The sequence below is a fragment of the Panthera pardus genome, unplaced genomic scaffold (assembly GCF_024362965.1).
Source record: "Panthera pardus isolate Hobbes unplaced genomic scaffold, ASM2436296v1 HiC_scaffold_1, whole genome shotgun sequence".
In the NCBI taxonomy this organism is placed as follows: domain Eukaryota; kingdom Metazoa; phylum Chordata; class Mammalia; order Carnivora; family Felidae; genus Panthera; species Panthera pardus.
In genome coordinates this window covers 79286670-79302691 of record NW_026526654.1, presented here as the reverse complement: position 1 = coordinate 79302691, position 16022 = coordinate 79286670, and the positions used below count along the sequence as shown (strand labels likewise).

General features: G+C 34.3%; 1 protein-coding gene and 1 long non-coding RNA gene across 6 annotated transcripts in view; both read left to right on the top strand.

The window, feature by feature from the left end:
- LOC128776215 (uncharacterized) overlaps positions 1-16022 on the top strand; it is a 191675-nt gene that overhangs the window by 139480 nt on the left and 36173 nt on the right. The window lies entirely within an intron of this gene.
- The window catches only part of PDS5B (PDS5 cohesin associated factor B), a 191767-nt gene that overhangs the window by 147994 nt on the left and 27751 nt on the right, over positions 1-16022 (top strand). For all 5 annotated transcript variants that reach the window (XM_019447810.2, XM_019447809.2, XM_019447813.2 and 2 more), the window contains exons 22-24: positions 7134-7202; positions 8776-8912; positions 11608-11731. In XM_019447810.2, coding sequence (XP_019303355.1) covers positions 7134-7202; positions 8776-8912; positions 11608-11731 — 330 coding nt within the window. The remainder of the gene's footprint in view (positions 1-7133; positions 7203-8775; positions 8913-11607; positions 11732-16022) is intronic.

The window sequence follows — 16022 nt, the reverse complement described above, 5'->3', positions numbered from 1 at the left end:
GGATATTAGCCCCTTATCTGATGTATGATTTGCAAGTATCTTCTCCCATTCAGTAGGTTGCCTTTTCTTTTTGTTGGCAATTTCTTTTGCTGTGCAAAAGATACTTAGTTTGGTATAGTCCCGTTTGTTTATTTTAGTGTTTGTTCCCCTTGCCTGGGGAGACTCTTGCAAAAAGTTACTGCTGAGACAAATGTCACAGAGCTTACTGCCTGTGTTTTCTAGGAGTTTTATGATTTCAGGTCTTTTATTTAAACTTTTTCCCTTTTGAATTTGTTTTTATATGTGGTATAAGATAGCATGTAGCTGTCCAGTTTTCCCAACACTCTTTATTGAAGAGACTGTCCTTTTCCCGTTGTATATTCTTGTGTCCTGTGTCATAGATTGTGTGTGTGTGTGTGTGTGTGTACACACACACACACACACACACACACACACACAGGTTTACATCTGGGCTCTCTCTTCTGTTGATCTCTTTGTCTGTTTTCATGCCAGTACCATGCTGTTTTGATTACTATAGCTTAGTATAGCTTGAAATCAAGGAGCATGGTGCTTCCAGTTTTGTTGTTCTTTCTCAAGATTGCTTTGACGAGTTTTGATATCTAGTAACATAAGTCCTCCAAATGTCTTTAATGACAACTGCTGCTGTTGCTACTGCTACTACTGCTGCTTCCTTATTGTCATCAGTAGCTTTTTCAAGATTGTTTTGGCTGTTGTTAGCCTTTTGCATTTCTATCTAAATTTTAGAATCAGCTTGTCAGTTCTCCCTATACTTCACCCTAACTGGCTGGAATTTTGATAGGTATTATGTTGAGTTATAAATTTTATTCATCATCATTTTAATACCACTTTTCATTCAGTGAACATGGATTTATAATCTGAGCTTTCTATTTCACGAAGATGGTATATGTCTTAGTCTTCAATTTCCCTGGATAAGGTTTCTTAAATTTTTGTGTGGATGTCTTATCTTTCTTAACTTTGTTCCTAGGCATTTTATGTTATTTGATGCTATTGTAGATAATATGCTTTTTAATATTTACCTGCTAACTGTATATTGTTGGGATATGGATGTAAAGTTTCTTCTCTTTTATATTGACTTTTATCCTAGGGTCTTGTTAAAGGCAGTTTGTAATTCTACCAGTTAGTTTTTGCATTTGTGGGGTTTTCTCTTTTCACAGTCATGTCATTTGTTCATCGAGACAGCTTTAATTTTTTCTTTTCCATTCTTAATGCTCTTTATTTTTCTTCCTCATGCCTTGGCCAGGACCTTCAAAACAATAGAAGTGGTGATAGTTGACATTTTTATCTTCTTCTCAGTCTTAGAGAGGAAGATGGACTATTGGTAATCAGTAGAGGACTTGAAAACTTCATCTAAATGACATAACTAGGACACTACAGTGAATCTCGTCCTGGCATGTCGTCTTTTATTTAGAGTAGTCTGTTTATATGTAATGTAAATAGTGATTTGGGTTAATTTGCCATCTAATTTTTATCTTAAGTTTGTTCTGTCATTTCCGTATTCATTTTACTCTTCTTTCTTTCCTTGTTTTTGATCAAATATTTTTATTCTGTTTTCCCCTTTACTGACTTGTTTTTTACATTTTCCTCTTCTTTTAGTAGTTGCCCTAGAGATTACAACATTCTTCCTTGACTCACTGAAGGCCAGTATTAATGAGTCTGTTTTAAACTTTCAGGACAATAGGTTCAGTATTCTTAAGAACTTTAGCATACTTTAATTCCCTTCATTGCCTGATGCTTTTTGTGCTCTTGTACACATAGGACCATTACTGTTGTGATTTTATACAGTTAATATTTATTTAGATTTACAACATATTTTTCCTGTTTTCTTGTTTTTCATTCCTTTTTATGTGATGATTTTCTTCCTACTTAAAGAATTAAAGTAGTATTTCTTTTAGTGTGGATTATTGTGAATTCAGTCTCTTGGGTTTTATTTGTCTGAAAATGTCTTTTCTTTGCCTTGATTTTTTTAAAGGATATTTCCTCCAGGTTTAGAATTCTACACAGGTATGTTTTCTCCCCTTACCATCATCTTCCATTTTCTTACCTTTTCTCTTGAAATCAGCTGATGGCCTTGTTCCTTTGAAGATTTTCTTTTTGCTTTGAATGCTTTTAATTTTTTCTATTTTGCATTGGTTTCCAGTTTCACTACGGTGTGTCTGGATGTGCTTTTCTTTATATTTATCTTATTTGGAGCTTGTAGGTCTTCTTGAATGTTTAGCTTTGATGTCTTGCATAAATTCTAAAAAAATTGTTTCATATTCTCTTTCCTCTCTTACTGTAGTTCTAATCATGCACTGTAAACATACAATTTATTTTACTGTGATATAGTTTTTTTGACACCTTCATATACTTTTCTCCCTGTTGATGCTTCAGTTTTGTTTTCTTCTGACCTGCTCTTCAGATTTGTTTAATCTGTGTTAAGCCCATGCACTGAATTCTTAATTGCATTTATTTTATATTTCAATTTTATAATTTATTTGTAGCTTTAAAAAAATTTTTTTAAGTTTTTTTTTTTAGATGTTTATTTTTGGGAAACAGAGTACAAGCGGGGCAGGGTCAGAGAGAGACAGAGACACCAAATCCGAAACAGGCTCCAGACTCTGAGCTGTCAGCACAGAGCCCCACATAGGGCTCGAACTCATGAGACATGAGATCATGACCTGAGCGGAAGTCAGCCACTTAACCCACTGAGCCACCCAGGTGCCCCCCTGTAGTTTTTAGTATAGCTTTTAGTTCCCTGTCAGAATTCTCTATCTTGTCATTTAATTATTGAACTTCTTTAATTATGTTAATGTTGACATCAGCCTTAATTTCTACATCACCTGTGGCTCTTTTTGTCTTACCTGTTTGGTTTTTTTTTTCTCTTTTTGGTAAAAACTTGTCCTATACACATTTTTTTAAAATATGTATTTTGAGAGGTGGGGAGGGGCATAGAGAGAGGGGGACAGAGGATCCAAAGCAGAGAGCCTGATGTGAGGCTCAAACTCCCAAACTGTGAGATCGTGACCTGAGCCAAAGTTGGACACTCAACCTACTGAGCCACCCAGGTGCCCTGTACACGTTATTTTTGATTGAGTGGTAGATTTTGTGTGTGAAAAATGTTACAGATAATTTGAGGCTCTGAATAATTTTGTAATTCTTCTGAAGAGGATTTATTTTTCCTTCTGATAGGTAGTTGAGCTGTTGTCAGATCACGTTGGTCCAGTCAAGGATGCACTGTTTGGAAGCTAGACTTCAGTTTCTGACAGGCTGATTCTTTTTCTGATCACCTTTAGGTGTAGGGTGTATTTGTTAGGGATCCATCTAGATGTCCAGCATGTTTTATAGGGACTCTGTTCTTTATTGGGCCCAGAATTCCAGTTTTTTTCCTTTCCACCTCTGTGACAGTGATGAAAACATTGCTTAATTGTCAGTTTCTTTCCCTTTTAGAATCAGTTATCAGTTTTTATGAGAAAAGCAATCCTAGGGCCAGACTCAAATCTCTTGATTTCTCTCTTCTTTTGAAACTTTATCCTCAAATTTTCACTGCTTTGGTAGCTCTTTTATCACCTTAAAACTGATTTTTTTTAAAAAAAAGATCTGTTATCTAACCTTTCTGTTTGTTCCAAGGAAGATAGGTTCAAAAAGTCTAATCAGCTTTTGTCAGAAACAGAACTTTCACCTTTTTTAACCCATTCATTTGTCTTATTTTAATGTTATTTTTGGTCTGTATATATTTAACATTTCTGTAACTTGTTTTATAATAATACAGTGAACACTTATGTATTGTTAGCTCCTGGTTTATTACTCTCCAGACCTTTCCTTCTGTGTCTTCTCTGTCCCAGGTAACCACTGTGTTGAATTGGGATCTGTTATTCCCCAACTAAAACAAAACACTTTACCACATGTATATCTCTAAAATACTTGTTTAGTTTTGCTTATTCCTTTTTTTTTTTTTTTTTAATGTTAGTTTATTTTGAGAGAGAGAGCCAATGCACAAGCCTGGGAGAGGCAGAGAGAGAGGGAAAGAGAGAATCCCAGGCAGGCTCTACACTGTCAGCATGGAGCCCAACGTGGGGCTCAATCCGTATGTTTGAGTTATACCATATATATTCTTGGCTGATTTGCTTTTGTCATTACACATTTGTTTCTTCATATAATCCTTGTTATTATATCTGGCTGTACTTCATTCATTACTCTGCATTATAATATCAGTGTGTGAAATCACTTACATGTATTCTCTTAGTGGACATTTGGAATATTTCCATTTCTTTCCTCTCTGAAACAGTGCCCCTATGAATGTTCTTATAGAGGCCACCTGTTGCATATGAGCAAGAATTTCTCTAGGTTATCGTTAAACAAGTGAAATTGATGAATCACAGTGTATACACACATTTAACTTTCATTCCCAAATTATTTTTCAAAATCAGTGTTAAAACTTATTTTTTATTAGCAGTATATATACCCAGGATTGTCAGATCTTTTCACTTTTGCCCATTTATTAGTTAGAAAATACATTAAGACTCATTCTGGTCTTAATTTGCATTTCCCTGGTTGTTGATTAAGTTTTTATGTCTAGTTACTATTTACGTTGCCTCTTTCTGAAATTCCTTTTGAGGTCTTTTGCCTTTTTTTTCTGAGCTTTTTGTCTTTTATAAGTAATCTTAACACACATTAATGCTTTTCTGGGTATATGTTGCAATATCTTGATAATAAATGCATAAAATCTCATTTATGGTGTGTCTTTACTCCCTTTGTGTGGTGTCTTTTGAACAAAAATTATCAATTTTAATGTAGCTAAATTTATTCCTTTCTTTTGTAGTTAGTGCTTTTTACATCTTTAAGAAAGCCTTCCCTACTCTAGTGTTACAAAAATAGTCTCCCATATGTTCTAAAAGTTTTAAGGTTTTCTTTTCACATTAAAAAAATTTAATCCATCTGGAATTAATTCATTTGTTTGTATGCTGTGACTTTAAGGATTTCATTTCTTTTTTCTTCCATTAGGGCAACCAAATTTCCCATCATAAATTATTGAGTATTCTTTCCTTCTTCCAGTCCTCTGCGTTGTACCACTTATATTGTTTATACCCTCTGTTCTTTACGGATGCTTTGTTGGCTCATCTACAGGGTGTCTTTCCTTAAAGTTTTGTAATTTTCTTTGTAAATAAAATTTAAAAAATTTTCTTGTAAAACTTTGTTAGGTACTTTGATTTTTTAAGTTATGTATTATATTCGTGGTTGATTTGGAGAATTATTTTATAGGTTGAGTCTTTTGTTCATTTTTCTTGCTAAATAAACTCTTTTCTCCTTATTTTTAATTTTTTCTGAAGAATGCCAGTCTTGATTATTAGAAGTGAGAAAATTTCTAATCCTTAAATATTTTATCGCTCTACTAATTTCCTTATATTTCTATATGTGTTTCCTCTGCTTACCATTTTTCATCTCCACTTCATATATCAGGTTTTGAAAGTGATATAGTCAAGTCTTCTGTGGTGATGACATTTTCTATCTTTTACTCTTTTTTTTAAATCATTTTTGTTTTGATTTATTTTGATATTCTGCTAGTTGTACAGATGTTCATGAATTTTATATCTTGCTGTGTTATAAGATTTAAAAAGCACATCAGTATCCTATTTACACCAGTGTCCCAATCAAATCCATATCCCATTTCATGCCTTTGATCTTGACTGATACATTTTTTCATCTTGTTAGTTGTACATTTACTCTGTCATTGATTTTATTGCATCTGTTTTGGATTTATATTATTTTGAACCATCTGAGAGTCTGTTGGTTTTATTTATAACTTTTTCTATTTTGTAATATATACTGATTGACTTTTTCTTATGAATTAAATATTTTAGTAGAATATATATTTGAATAATTCTTTCAAAATGGTGTATAACTTGGAAACTTTCTCTGTGTCTTAGCTTGCTGAAAATATATTTTCCCTTATTCTTGAGTACTGGTATCCTATGTTTCAGGGCACTTGGCTGCAGAAAATTCAGAAAATTGTTTTTTGGCATCTAGTCTCGGCAGCTGAGAAATCTCAACTTGATCTGATTCTCACTTGTTTTTTGGAAGGTTTCCCCATGGAATCTTTGGGATCTTTTTGATATTCTTAGTTCAGAAATTTCATCAGAACATTTCTAATGTGATTGCTTTTTCATTATTTCCACTTTATACTTTGAAGGCATTTCTCAACTGAAGTGAGCCGAAAGCTGCATGTGTTTGACAGGTTTGCCTTCTGGATGTTGGGACCACCTGTCCTGTTGCCCAAGAGTTACCTGAGCTGCCATTTGAGTTCTGTTTCTGAGTCTGCCTCTGGAAATCACTCCTGTCATCTGGCAGCATACTGGATCTCTAGTATTCCAAGATTGGGTTCAGCTCTCTTGTCATCTTACCTTAGTTCCCTGGCTGCCACTGTAAATTCACACGTATTGCAACGCCTGTGCTTTGTCATCTCAGGATTGTTCTGTGATTGTGCTTAAAAAAACAAAAACAAAACAAAAAAACACCCAAACTTTTTTGGAGGATATTTCCTTCTGTGCTTTTATGGAGACGGAAACCTTCTAGCTCTGTTCATTTTTTTACTGTATATTTTTTGTTTTTTAATTTTCTAAGGTTCTGGCCTTCTCCTTGGCCCTTTTTGGTTCCCAGCCCTGCTGTGTATCTATTGCCATTTTGGTGGGATTTAGGTAGGAAGATATTAATGCATGTTTTTTTCTTACTTAGAGTCAACTGCAAGCCTTCCTAATTTTTCTTCTCAAAATTTTTTGTATATATCTTACCCCTTGTTTAAGAACTGCTTTTTGGCTCTGTTGAGTTTGATCCTAGTCTGTGCCAACTGCCTTAAATAGTTGAATCATTAGTCTCAAAGGGCTAAGTAAGGAAGCATATGTTTAAGTGGTTAAAGTTGGTCGTTCCTCACACTTATAAAGCATCAACTGCTGATGGATGTGTAAGTGCTATATGTGGGTGCTAGTGAAGATAAGTCAACCTTTTTGAGAAATAGATGAGGTAGGTTAGTCATCTATAATGACTATCACTGCAGAAGATAAAGACTTCATTCATTCACTGAGTATTAATTAAACATGAAAATTCTTATTTATGTTTTAATGTCCTTCATTTTTGTTTAGCTCCCAGGAAAAAAGACAACTAAGCTTTGGGTTCCAGATGAAGAAGTTTCTCCTGAGACAATGGTCAAAGTGAGTGATATACATAGACCTTTTTATTTTAATACATATTCACTAGATTGTATTATCATTATAGGTATTAAAATTCCTGTTATAAAGGTATGGCTATTAAAATCATCCAAGTGTTTATATTTATTATATGACATTATCCCATCTGCTTTTATAAAATAATTTTTTTTTTTTATGTTTATTTATTTTTGAGAGAGACAGATACAGAATATGACTGGGTTAGGGGCAGAGAGAGAGGGAGACACAGAATCCGAAGCAGGGTCCAGGCTCTGAGCTGTCAGCGCAGAGCTCAACGCGGGGCTCAAACTCATGAGCTGTGAGATCATGACCCGAGCCGAAGCTGGACGCTCAACCGACTGAGCCACCCAGGCGCCCTCCATCTGCTTTGAGAGTAAAGAGCAGTAATGAAAACCTGAGGCCTCGTGGACAACTGCACATAATCTAATGTGAAAAGAAAAAAAAAAGTGTTTAAAACTGTCTCCATGTTGCTGCTTAGAAAAGACCATGCTGGTTTTCTCATGTACATTCTCCTATTCAGTAAAGATGGTCATCCAGGAGAAGACTGTTCACCTTTTCTATGAGATTTGATAAAACTTTTTATTTTGATTTAAAAAACAATTCAACCCATTGTTCCTTGAAGTAGGAGTAATACATAAAAGATTATTCATCACTAGTGTAGAGAGTGTTTATTAAAAGGATCTACAGTCTGTAATGTAGACCACATCTCATTCCACTGCCAGGAAAAAATATATTAGATACTGTTTTTCTAGTTGTAGTTTCATATAAATCTGTTCGTGCTGTGTGTGTATGTGTGTACTAGTTTATATTTTATATTAGGAACTATTTTCTCACGTTATTCCAGCTTCAGATTTTGATGCTGTTTCTGCAGCTGGTGGAATGATGCTTGGTGCTCTTAGTTCCAGTATAAACCTGTTTTCTCAGCATTGGTCTCAAGCAGCAGTTTTGTGTAGTCAGGCAGCACTGGACTAGAAGGCAGGTGACCTGCACTTAAGTTCATGCTTAACAAATGCCCTAGGAGAGGGATCTGAAAAGTTTCTGCCATATACCATTGTTCTAGACCCACTTAGCTCCTGAGCCATAGATCTGTAAAAAACTAAGATAATAAGTGAAAACGAGGTAATATGCACCTCTTCAAAAAGGGTTGTTGGAAACATTAAAGGCAGTAACATATTTTAAAGTACTTAAGTACTTCATAATTATAAAATGTAGCACAAAAGATGGAATATAATTTGTAGTTGGGAACTTAACTTTTCTGACTAAGAAAGTTAGCATGATTTACCGTGGGGTCTAAGGAGTAAAGTTTATGATGGGGAAACATTAAACAAAAGGAACTAGTCTTTAGTTCTATCATTCATTTGTCAGTTGCATGGGTGGGAGGGTAAAACATCTTTAAGGCATTCAGTTATCTTGATATATGCAGAAAAGAATGATTCTTTTTTTCCTTTCCTTTTCTTAAAAAGCATCCATTGAAACCATTTCATTTTTTTGAAGGTTGATACAGAATTTTTTCTTTTAATGTAGCAGTGTTGTATTTGTCAATTTGTCTTTTAAATAGATTCAGGCTATTAAAATGATGGTTCGATGGCTCCTTGGAATGAAAAATAATCACAGTAAATCAGGAACTTCTACCTTAAGATTGCTAACTACAATATTGCATAGTGATGGAGACTTGACAGAACAGGGGAAAATTAGGTATGTAATTATCATTTCAAAATTCTTGTGCAGTATTTCAATATCATGTGTAAATGTTTAAAAAAAATTTGTTTTTTAACATTTATTCATTGTTTGAGAGACTGAGAGCACAAGCAGGGGAGGGGCAGAGAGAGGGGGAGACACAGAATCCGAAGCAGGCTCCAGGCTCCGAGCTGTCAGCGCAGAGCCCGATGCGGGGCTTGAATTCATGAAACGCAAGATCATGACCTGAGCCGAGGTCGGATGCTTAACTGACTGAGCCACCCAGGCGCCCCCGTGTGTAAATGTTTAAAGGTCATTTTCTTTTTAAGAAAATAATTAGTATTCCCATGGAGATGTGCATATATTTTTATTATAATATGCTTTTATACAGTGGTTATTTCAAAATGGCAGTCATATGTCTGGGGCAGGGTATTGCTATACATTGTAAATATTTTAAACAATAAATGTTTACTTTTTTGAATATCTAAATGTGAAATCGCTAGTGTACCAATCAGTAATTGATGTTTTCCATTCTTATTAAAGTCTAAAGGAAAAAGAACACACTGGGTAGAAGACAAGTTATTGAATCTGTTTCCAGAGCTATAAATCTAAATATATGCAAACTTAAAAATGTACTTGATTTAAATTAAATTATATAAACACACACACTTTGTTTTGTTTGAAATATGTAGTTGAATATAGTGATTCAAAAATTGGACCCTGGAGCCTGGATTCAAATCCTGGCACCACCACTCACTAGCTAGGTGACCTTCAGCAAATGACTTTAACTACCTTGTGTGTCTGTTTCTTCATTTATAAAATAGAGATAGGGACACCTGGGTGGCTCAGTCGGTTGAGTGTCCGACTTCAGCTCAGGTCATGATCTCACCGTTCGTGGTTCGAGCCCCGTGTCAGGCTCTGCGCTGACAGCTCAGAGCCTGGAGCCTGCTTCGGATTCTGTGTCTCCCTCTCCCTCCCTCCCTCCCTCCCTCCCTTCTCTCTCACTCTCTCTCTCTCTCTCTCTCTCTCTCCCTCCCCCTCTCCCCCTCTCCCCCTCTCCCCCTCTCTCTCTCCCCCTCTCCCCCTCCCCCACTTGTGTGGGTACGTGCACGCTCTCAAAAATAAATAAAATAGAGATAATGATTATAATCATTATAAGACATTATAATGTCTTGTCTAGCTATTATAATAGTCACTATTCATGTGCATATTTAGATTTCATCTTACCTGTTTTTATTCATGTTATTCTTTAATGAAATCAGATGTGTGTTTTAATTCTGCAAATATATGTGAATTGCGTTGGTTCACTTTTTTTTTTAATTTACATCCAGATTAGTTAGCATGTAGTGCAACAATGATTTCAGGAGTAACATTGGTTCACTTTTAAAACAAGTCTTTATATAGAAATTTGGTCTTCAAAAACTTAGTTGTAAAATATTGAATTTAATTATTTGTCTTTATTTGCACTAAATAAACTCCAGAAGAAAAACAGAATTTCCTTTAGTGGTGGTCGAGTGAATTACCTCATAATAGCTACTTGGTATATTGCTGTTGATTAACTGAATAGCACCTCTAGGACATGTAACTTTAGAACCTTATAAATGTTGACATGCATTCAGTGAGTATTTTTGCATAATCCTTAGAGAAAGGAGAGTCTTAAGCCAATTAGGTCATTAGATTGTAGAAGACCAAGAATTTGTCTTTTAAGTCACTCTCAGCGCTGTATATATGGTAGACATATACTTGTTTTATGAATATTAAATAATAATCTTTTACTGTGAAAGTACATGGGGAGTCAGTTTGTCTTTTAAATACATTAAGGCTATTAAAATGATGGCTCGGTGGCTTCTTGAAGTGAAAATAATCACAGTAAATCAGGATTTACTGTGTAATTCATCTGATATATCACTATATTAGGAAGAATTGTTTAGATGTATTTACTATTTAAGAATTTACTAATGTTTTAGGGGTGCCTGGGTTGCTCAGTCAGTTGAGCATCTAACTCTTGATTTCGGTTCGGATCATGATCCAGGGGTCATGGGATCGAGCCCTGCGTCAGGACTCTGGACTGAGTGTGGAGCCTGTCTCAGATTCTCTTTCTCCCCCTCTCCCCCACTCCCCTGCTTGCATACTCTTTCTCTCTCTCTCTCAAATCATAAAAAAAAAAAAAAGAAAAAAGAAAAAGAAAAATTTTGCTAATGTTTGAGGTGTGTCCCATTAAGCAGAAGTTTTCTTAAATTTAAAAGGAGCTTCTTGGTAATATTTGAAAAGTTGAATTCTAAAAATTGTGATGTTTTCTGCTACACCTGCTTTCATTCTTCTTTTATACTTAGCACATTAGTTTTAGTTGACTGTAATCACAAGTTAGGACATTTTTGTGCCTAATCTATAAGTAAACACATAACCAAAAAAAAAATCCATACCAGAAGACTTTAGCTAAACATACAGATATATTCTAAGCTTTAATCTTGGCTAAAGCTATTTTATGTAGAATTAAATGACTTCAGTATAGACTGTGTTCAGGAAAAGAACTTTGGAGTATTAGACACCATGTTCCAAACTTAAGTAAACATAAGTGTTCAGTGTCACTGAATTGCCTTCTGCCCTTTTTTTGGCCACAGGAAATTTTTAAAAATTTGATGTAGCAAGTAGGAATGTTCTTATGCAGACATTTAGAAATCTAATTTATAATTCTTTCTTATTTATTTTTTAGTAAACCGGATATGTCACGTCTGAGGCTTGCAGCTGGAAGTGCTATTGTAAAGCTGGCACAAGAACCTTGTTATCATGAAATCATCACGTTAGAACAGTACCAGCTCTGCGCATTAGCTATCAATGTAAGGAAGGTGGCCATATAGAATAGAACTTTATATGGTCTTTGACTTTTTAGGAAGAAAAAAGTCCTCCATGATATAGAGATAAAAATGTTGAATTGTCTCCTTTTGGAAAATGTATGCATGAGAAACATTTCAGAGTTCTAAAACTGTTGTTTGAGTTTTGGGTTGTTAACATAATACATTCGATTCTCGTTATTTGTAGTAGTTCTATTCTACAGAGTCACCCCAACCACCAAATTAGCAAATACTGATCCATTGCTTCTAAGGGTAATACAGGGGTGGTTTCTCCAAGCCTCTGTTCCCAGCATTTTTGTCAGTCTGTCAGTACATAACCTTGTTTTATGTGTGTTTCTATTTGAGGACATATGATTTAATATATAGTTGTGTCACTACCATTGAACTCATGACCAACAGAGCTGTAACTCCTGCCTGAATAAAACTTTGCTAACATGTATTCTCCCTATGGCATATCACAACCTTCTTGCTTTTAGGAACACTGAACAGCACTATGCTTGGGAGCTCTTTTAAACAACAAAACCACCAACAAATGCACAAAAATGTGAAAAAAATGTGGCACTAAATAGACTGTCAAAAGGACACTTGTTTGCAATACAAGAGCTGACACAACAGGCCTTGCTTTGTTCAACTTCATTCAGATGGGATGTATGTCAGATGATTCGGATTGTTGCTTGTTCATTTACTCACTGCTGTATTGATTTACTCACTTTAAGTATTGATTTTGGAGTTACAAATAAATTGTAGTGAGTAGGTGAATTCACAGATTTGGAATGTGTAAATAATGAGGATTGAATATATTGAGGTCTTAAAAGGAATAAAAAATACAGACATTTACAGTTTTATAAAGATATGATACAGATTAATAAACATTTCTTATTTCTCCAGCCAGTTAAAATTTGAAGTTATTAACAGCGATACTAATGGATTCATTTTCTAGTCTTACAGATTTCATATTAGAGTAGCATAGTATTTGAATCCTGTTACTTTGGAAGTTTTTAGCATCATTGAGGAAATTAAAAAGGACTTCCATAATGGAAAATATGATATTTAAATATGAGCTTTTCATTCATTTTTTTGGTCATTTTACACTTAATTTTCCTGTTCTTTTCCAGGTAGTCTTATGTATAAGAATTTGGCATTTATTTTAGGGATTATTGTAATTTTGAAAGAAAAATCTTTCCACCCTTCCCTCTGCTTATTTTTAAATTAGTGCTTATGTGTAACTCCTAGCCATAAGCAATTGCCTGTTTTTTGTAATCATTTTGTCAGAATATGGTACTTTAGTCTTTAAAAAAGCTATTCCAGATCTCCAAATCTTGTTTTGTTTTGTTTTGTTTTGTTTTGTTTTGTTTTAGTTTTAGTGTTGTAATTCAGATATTATACTAAACCATTTGAAAATGAGATTTCGAGGAATCCATAATTTCCTGGTTTAGTTTTTCTCATTAAATTTTAGAAATAATCTTATTTTGCAAGAAAGTGAAAATTGTTTAAAAATATATATTAAATTTCTTAGAAGAAAACCTTTGTAATTTTTTTTTTAGATTGGTGATACAGTCGGTTGATTTATCACATTCTTGGTCTGATATTTCTAAAAGTATTGGTGCTACCAGTTTTAAAGTGGAAACTGTTACAGAAGTATGGAAATACGTGAGAGAAATGGGCTTTGTTTGAAACTTATTGTGTGTAAAAAGTATGTACAAATCGTTAAATATTCACTATGTGTGAAAAGCATCCATACTTCTAGAGATTTTCTAGCACAATATATGTTATGTATTACTATCTCAGTCACCAAATTCCCAAGGTGAAAGTTCAGATTGCCTAACTTTTAAGATTGCTTTGGAATACTGTTGACTGTGGAACATGTGTTAATGGTTGAAAGTTAGTTATTAGCATATTCTCACAACTTACGGACATACGCAGTTACTCTCCTGAAAAATACCTTTCTGCTGTGCTTCTAAACCATGTGCTTGTCTCTTCTTTTTCAGTCTCCAAACCTCAAAGAGTAATCTGTACCTTTGTCTCTTTTACCCACTTATCTCTCAGTCCTCACTACTCACATTTTGGCATTTGCTTTTCTTGTTTTTCCAAAAATCCTTTATTGAAGGCCTCGAATCCAGTGATGTTAGTTAGTCTTCATTATACATGTCCTTTCTGCATTATTTGACACAGCTCACTGCACCTTTATTCTTGAAATTCTCTCTGGTTTCTATCTGCTAATTTTTGTTGTTCCTCTCTAACTACATTTTTTTGTTCTGTTTTCCTTTAAATGCATGCATTCTGTAAGGATTTGTTGATGACCAAATTTTCCACTTATACATTCTTTTTTAGCTGTCTTATTTTCTTCGTAGGTGACCCCTGTACTAGCAACATTTTAACATTTTTTGCAGGTCAGTCTGGTGCCACTTATAAGGCTAAACAGAAATTTCAAACTCTTACGGTCTGTGAATGTTAAGACTGAATTCATAATCTTTCTGAAGTCTATTCTTTACTGACATGTAGAGCCTCAGTAAGCATTAAATAAATCCGAATGGTATTCTTAGATTGAAAAACATGATTTATATTTGACTATTTGCTTGTCCTTGTGCCTTGTTACAGAAGTGCAGATAATCTGTCCTGTGTCATATCTTTTCACTCATATCTTCTTAACTATTCTTACCACTGTAATCATCATTAGCTTTCACCTGGACTATTGGGAGACTTTTCTGCTGTGGTTTAAATTTCCCTATCACGGTTCCAATCATATTATTTTCCCAGTCAAAAATATTTAGGGGCTTATACTTGTAAAAAAAAAAAAAAAAAAAAGAGAGAGAGAAAGAAAGAAAAGAAAGAAAAATTGCATGTATTTTACAGTTTGGCTCTTCAAACCCTTCTAATATTGTGGGTCCAAATATACACTTAAAAAATCTTGTTTAACCCACTACCCTTACCTACCTTCATTTCAGTGAAACTGAACAGTTTTTTTCTTTTATGTGCCTGTAGTTTGCTTTCTTCTCCCATTTCCACAAGTCCATCTCTGACCCTTTTTGCAAATCAAGGCTTAAACACAACCTTCTCCACAAAACTTGCTCAGATTCTTACAGCTGGTCTCATTTTTATTCCCCACAGATTTTATCTTCAGTCTTTTGATACATACATGCATCATGCTTTATTTATTTTTATATACATCTGCTTTATTTCTCTTACTCGAGTTGAGTTCTTTAAAGGTAATATTGTGGTTTATATATACAATGGAATACTACTTGGCAATGAGAAGGAATGAAATATGGCCTTTTGTAGCAACATGGATGGAACTGGAGAGTGTTATGCCAAGTGAAATAAGTCATACAGAGAACGACAGATACCATATGTTTTCACTCTTATGTGGATCCTGAGAAACTTAACAGAAGACCATCGGGGAGGGGAGGGGGAAAAAAAAAGAGAGGGAGGGAGCCAAACCATAAGAGACTCTTAAAAACTGAGAATAAACTGAGGGTTGATGGGGGGTGGGAGGGAGGGGAAAGTGGGTGATGGGCATTGAGGAGGGCACCTGTTGGGATGAGCACTGGGTGTTGTACAGAAACCAATTTGACAATTTCATATTAAAAAAAAAAAGGTATCTCAGAGGTTCTTGTATATTTGAATAGAAAGTAAATCTGGGGAAATAGAAATTCAATAATATGAATCTTAATATTATTTAATAATTAAGTATTTTAGAATTTGAATGCAATTCATGAAAAATTTACTTTGTACTGCTATCTGCTGTATGTTGTTCTAGGTTCTGTAAAATACAAAGCCATAGCTACTGCCCTTAAGAACAAAAGCTCTTAGAACAGAAAATATAAAGAAGTGTTGATAACACAATGTGATACACAAAGTAATCGAACTATTTGCAAGACACTGTCAGTAGTTCTGAGGATAATTTGTACTAGGAAAGGGCACTAAAAGTGAATTTACTTAAGATGCAGACAAATTAATTTCACAGTTAGTGAATAAAAGCTTTAATTGGAACTTTGAGGAAAATGTTTTGTAGTATTAGATACCATCTTCTTTTTTCTTATATTGAACCAAATAGTGGTTAGAACCATAACCGTGAAAGTATTAAATGTTTGCTTTTTTGAATGTTTTTTTTCTGCAAAAAAAAATTGTATTGCTCTATTCCATACTTCACATTTAACTTTTGTAACATAGTCAAAAGGATAATCATCTTTGCAAAAAACAAACATTTGGAGGCTGTCTCAGTTCCTAGGAAGACATATTTTAAGTTTTTTCTTCACATGCTTTTCTATTTGATGTA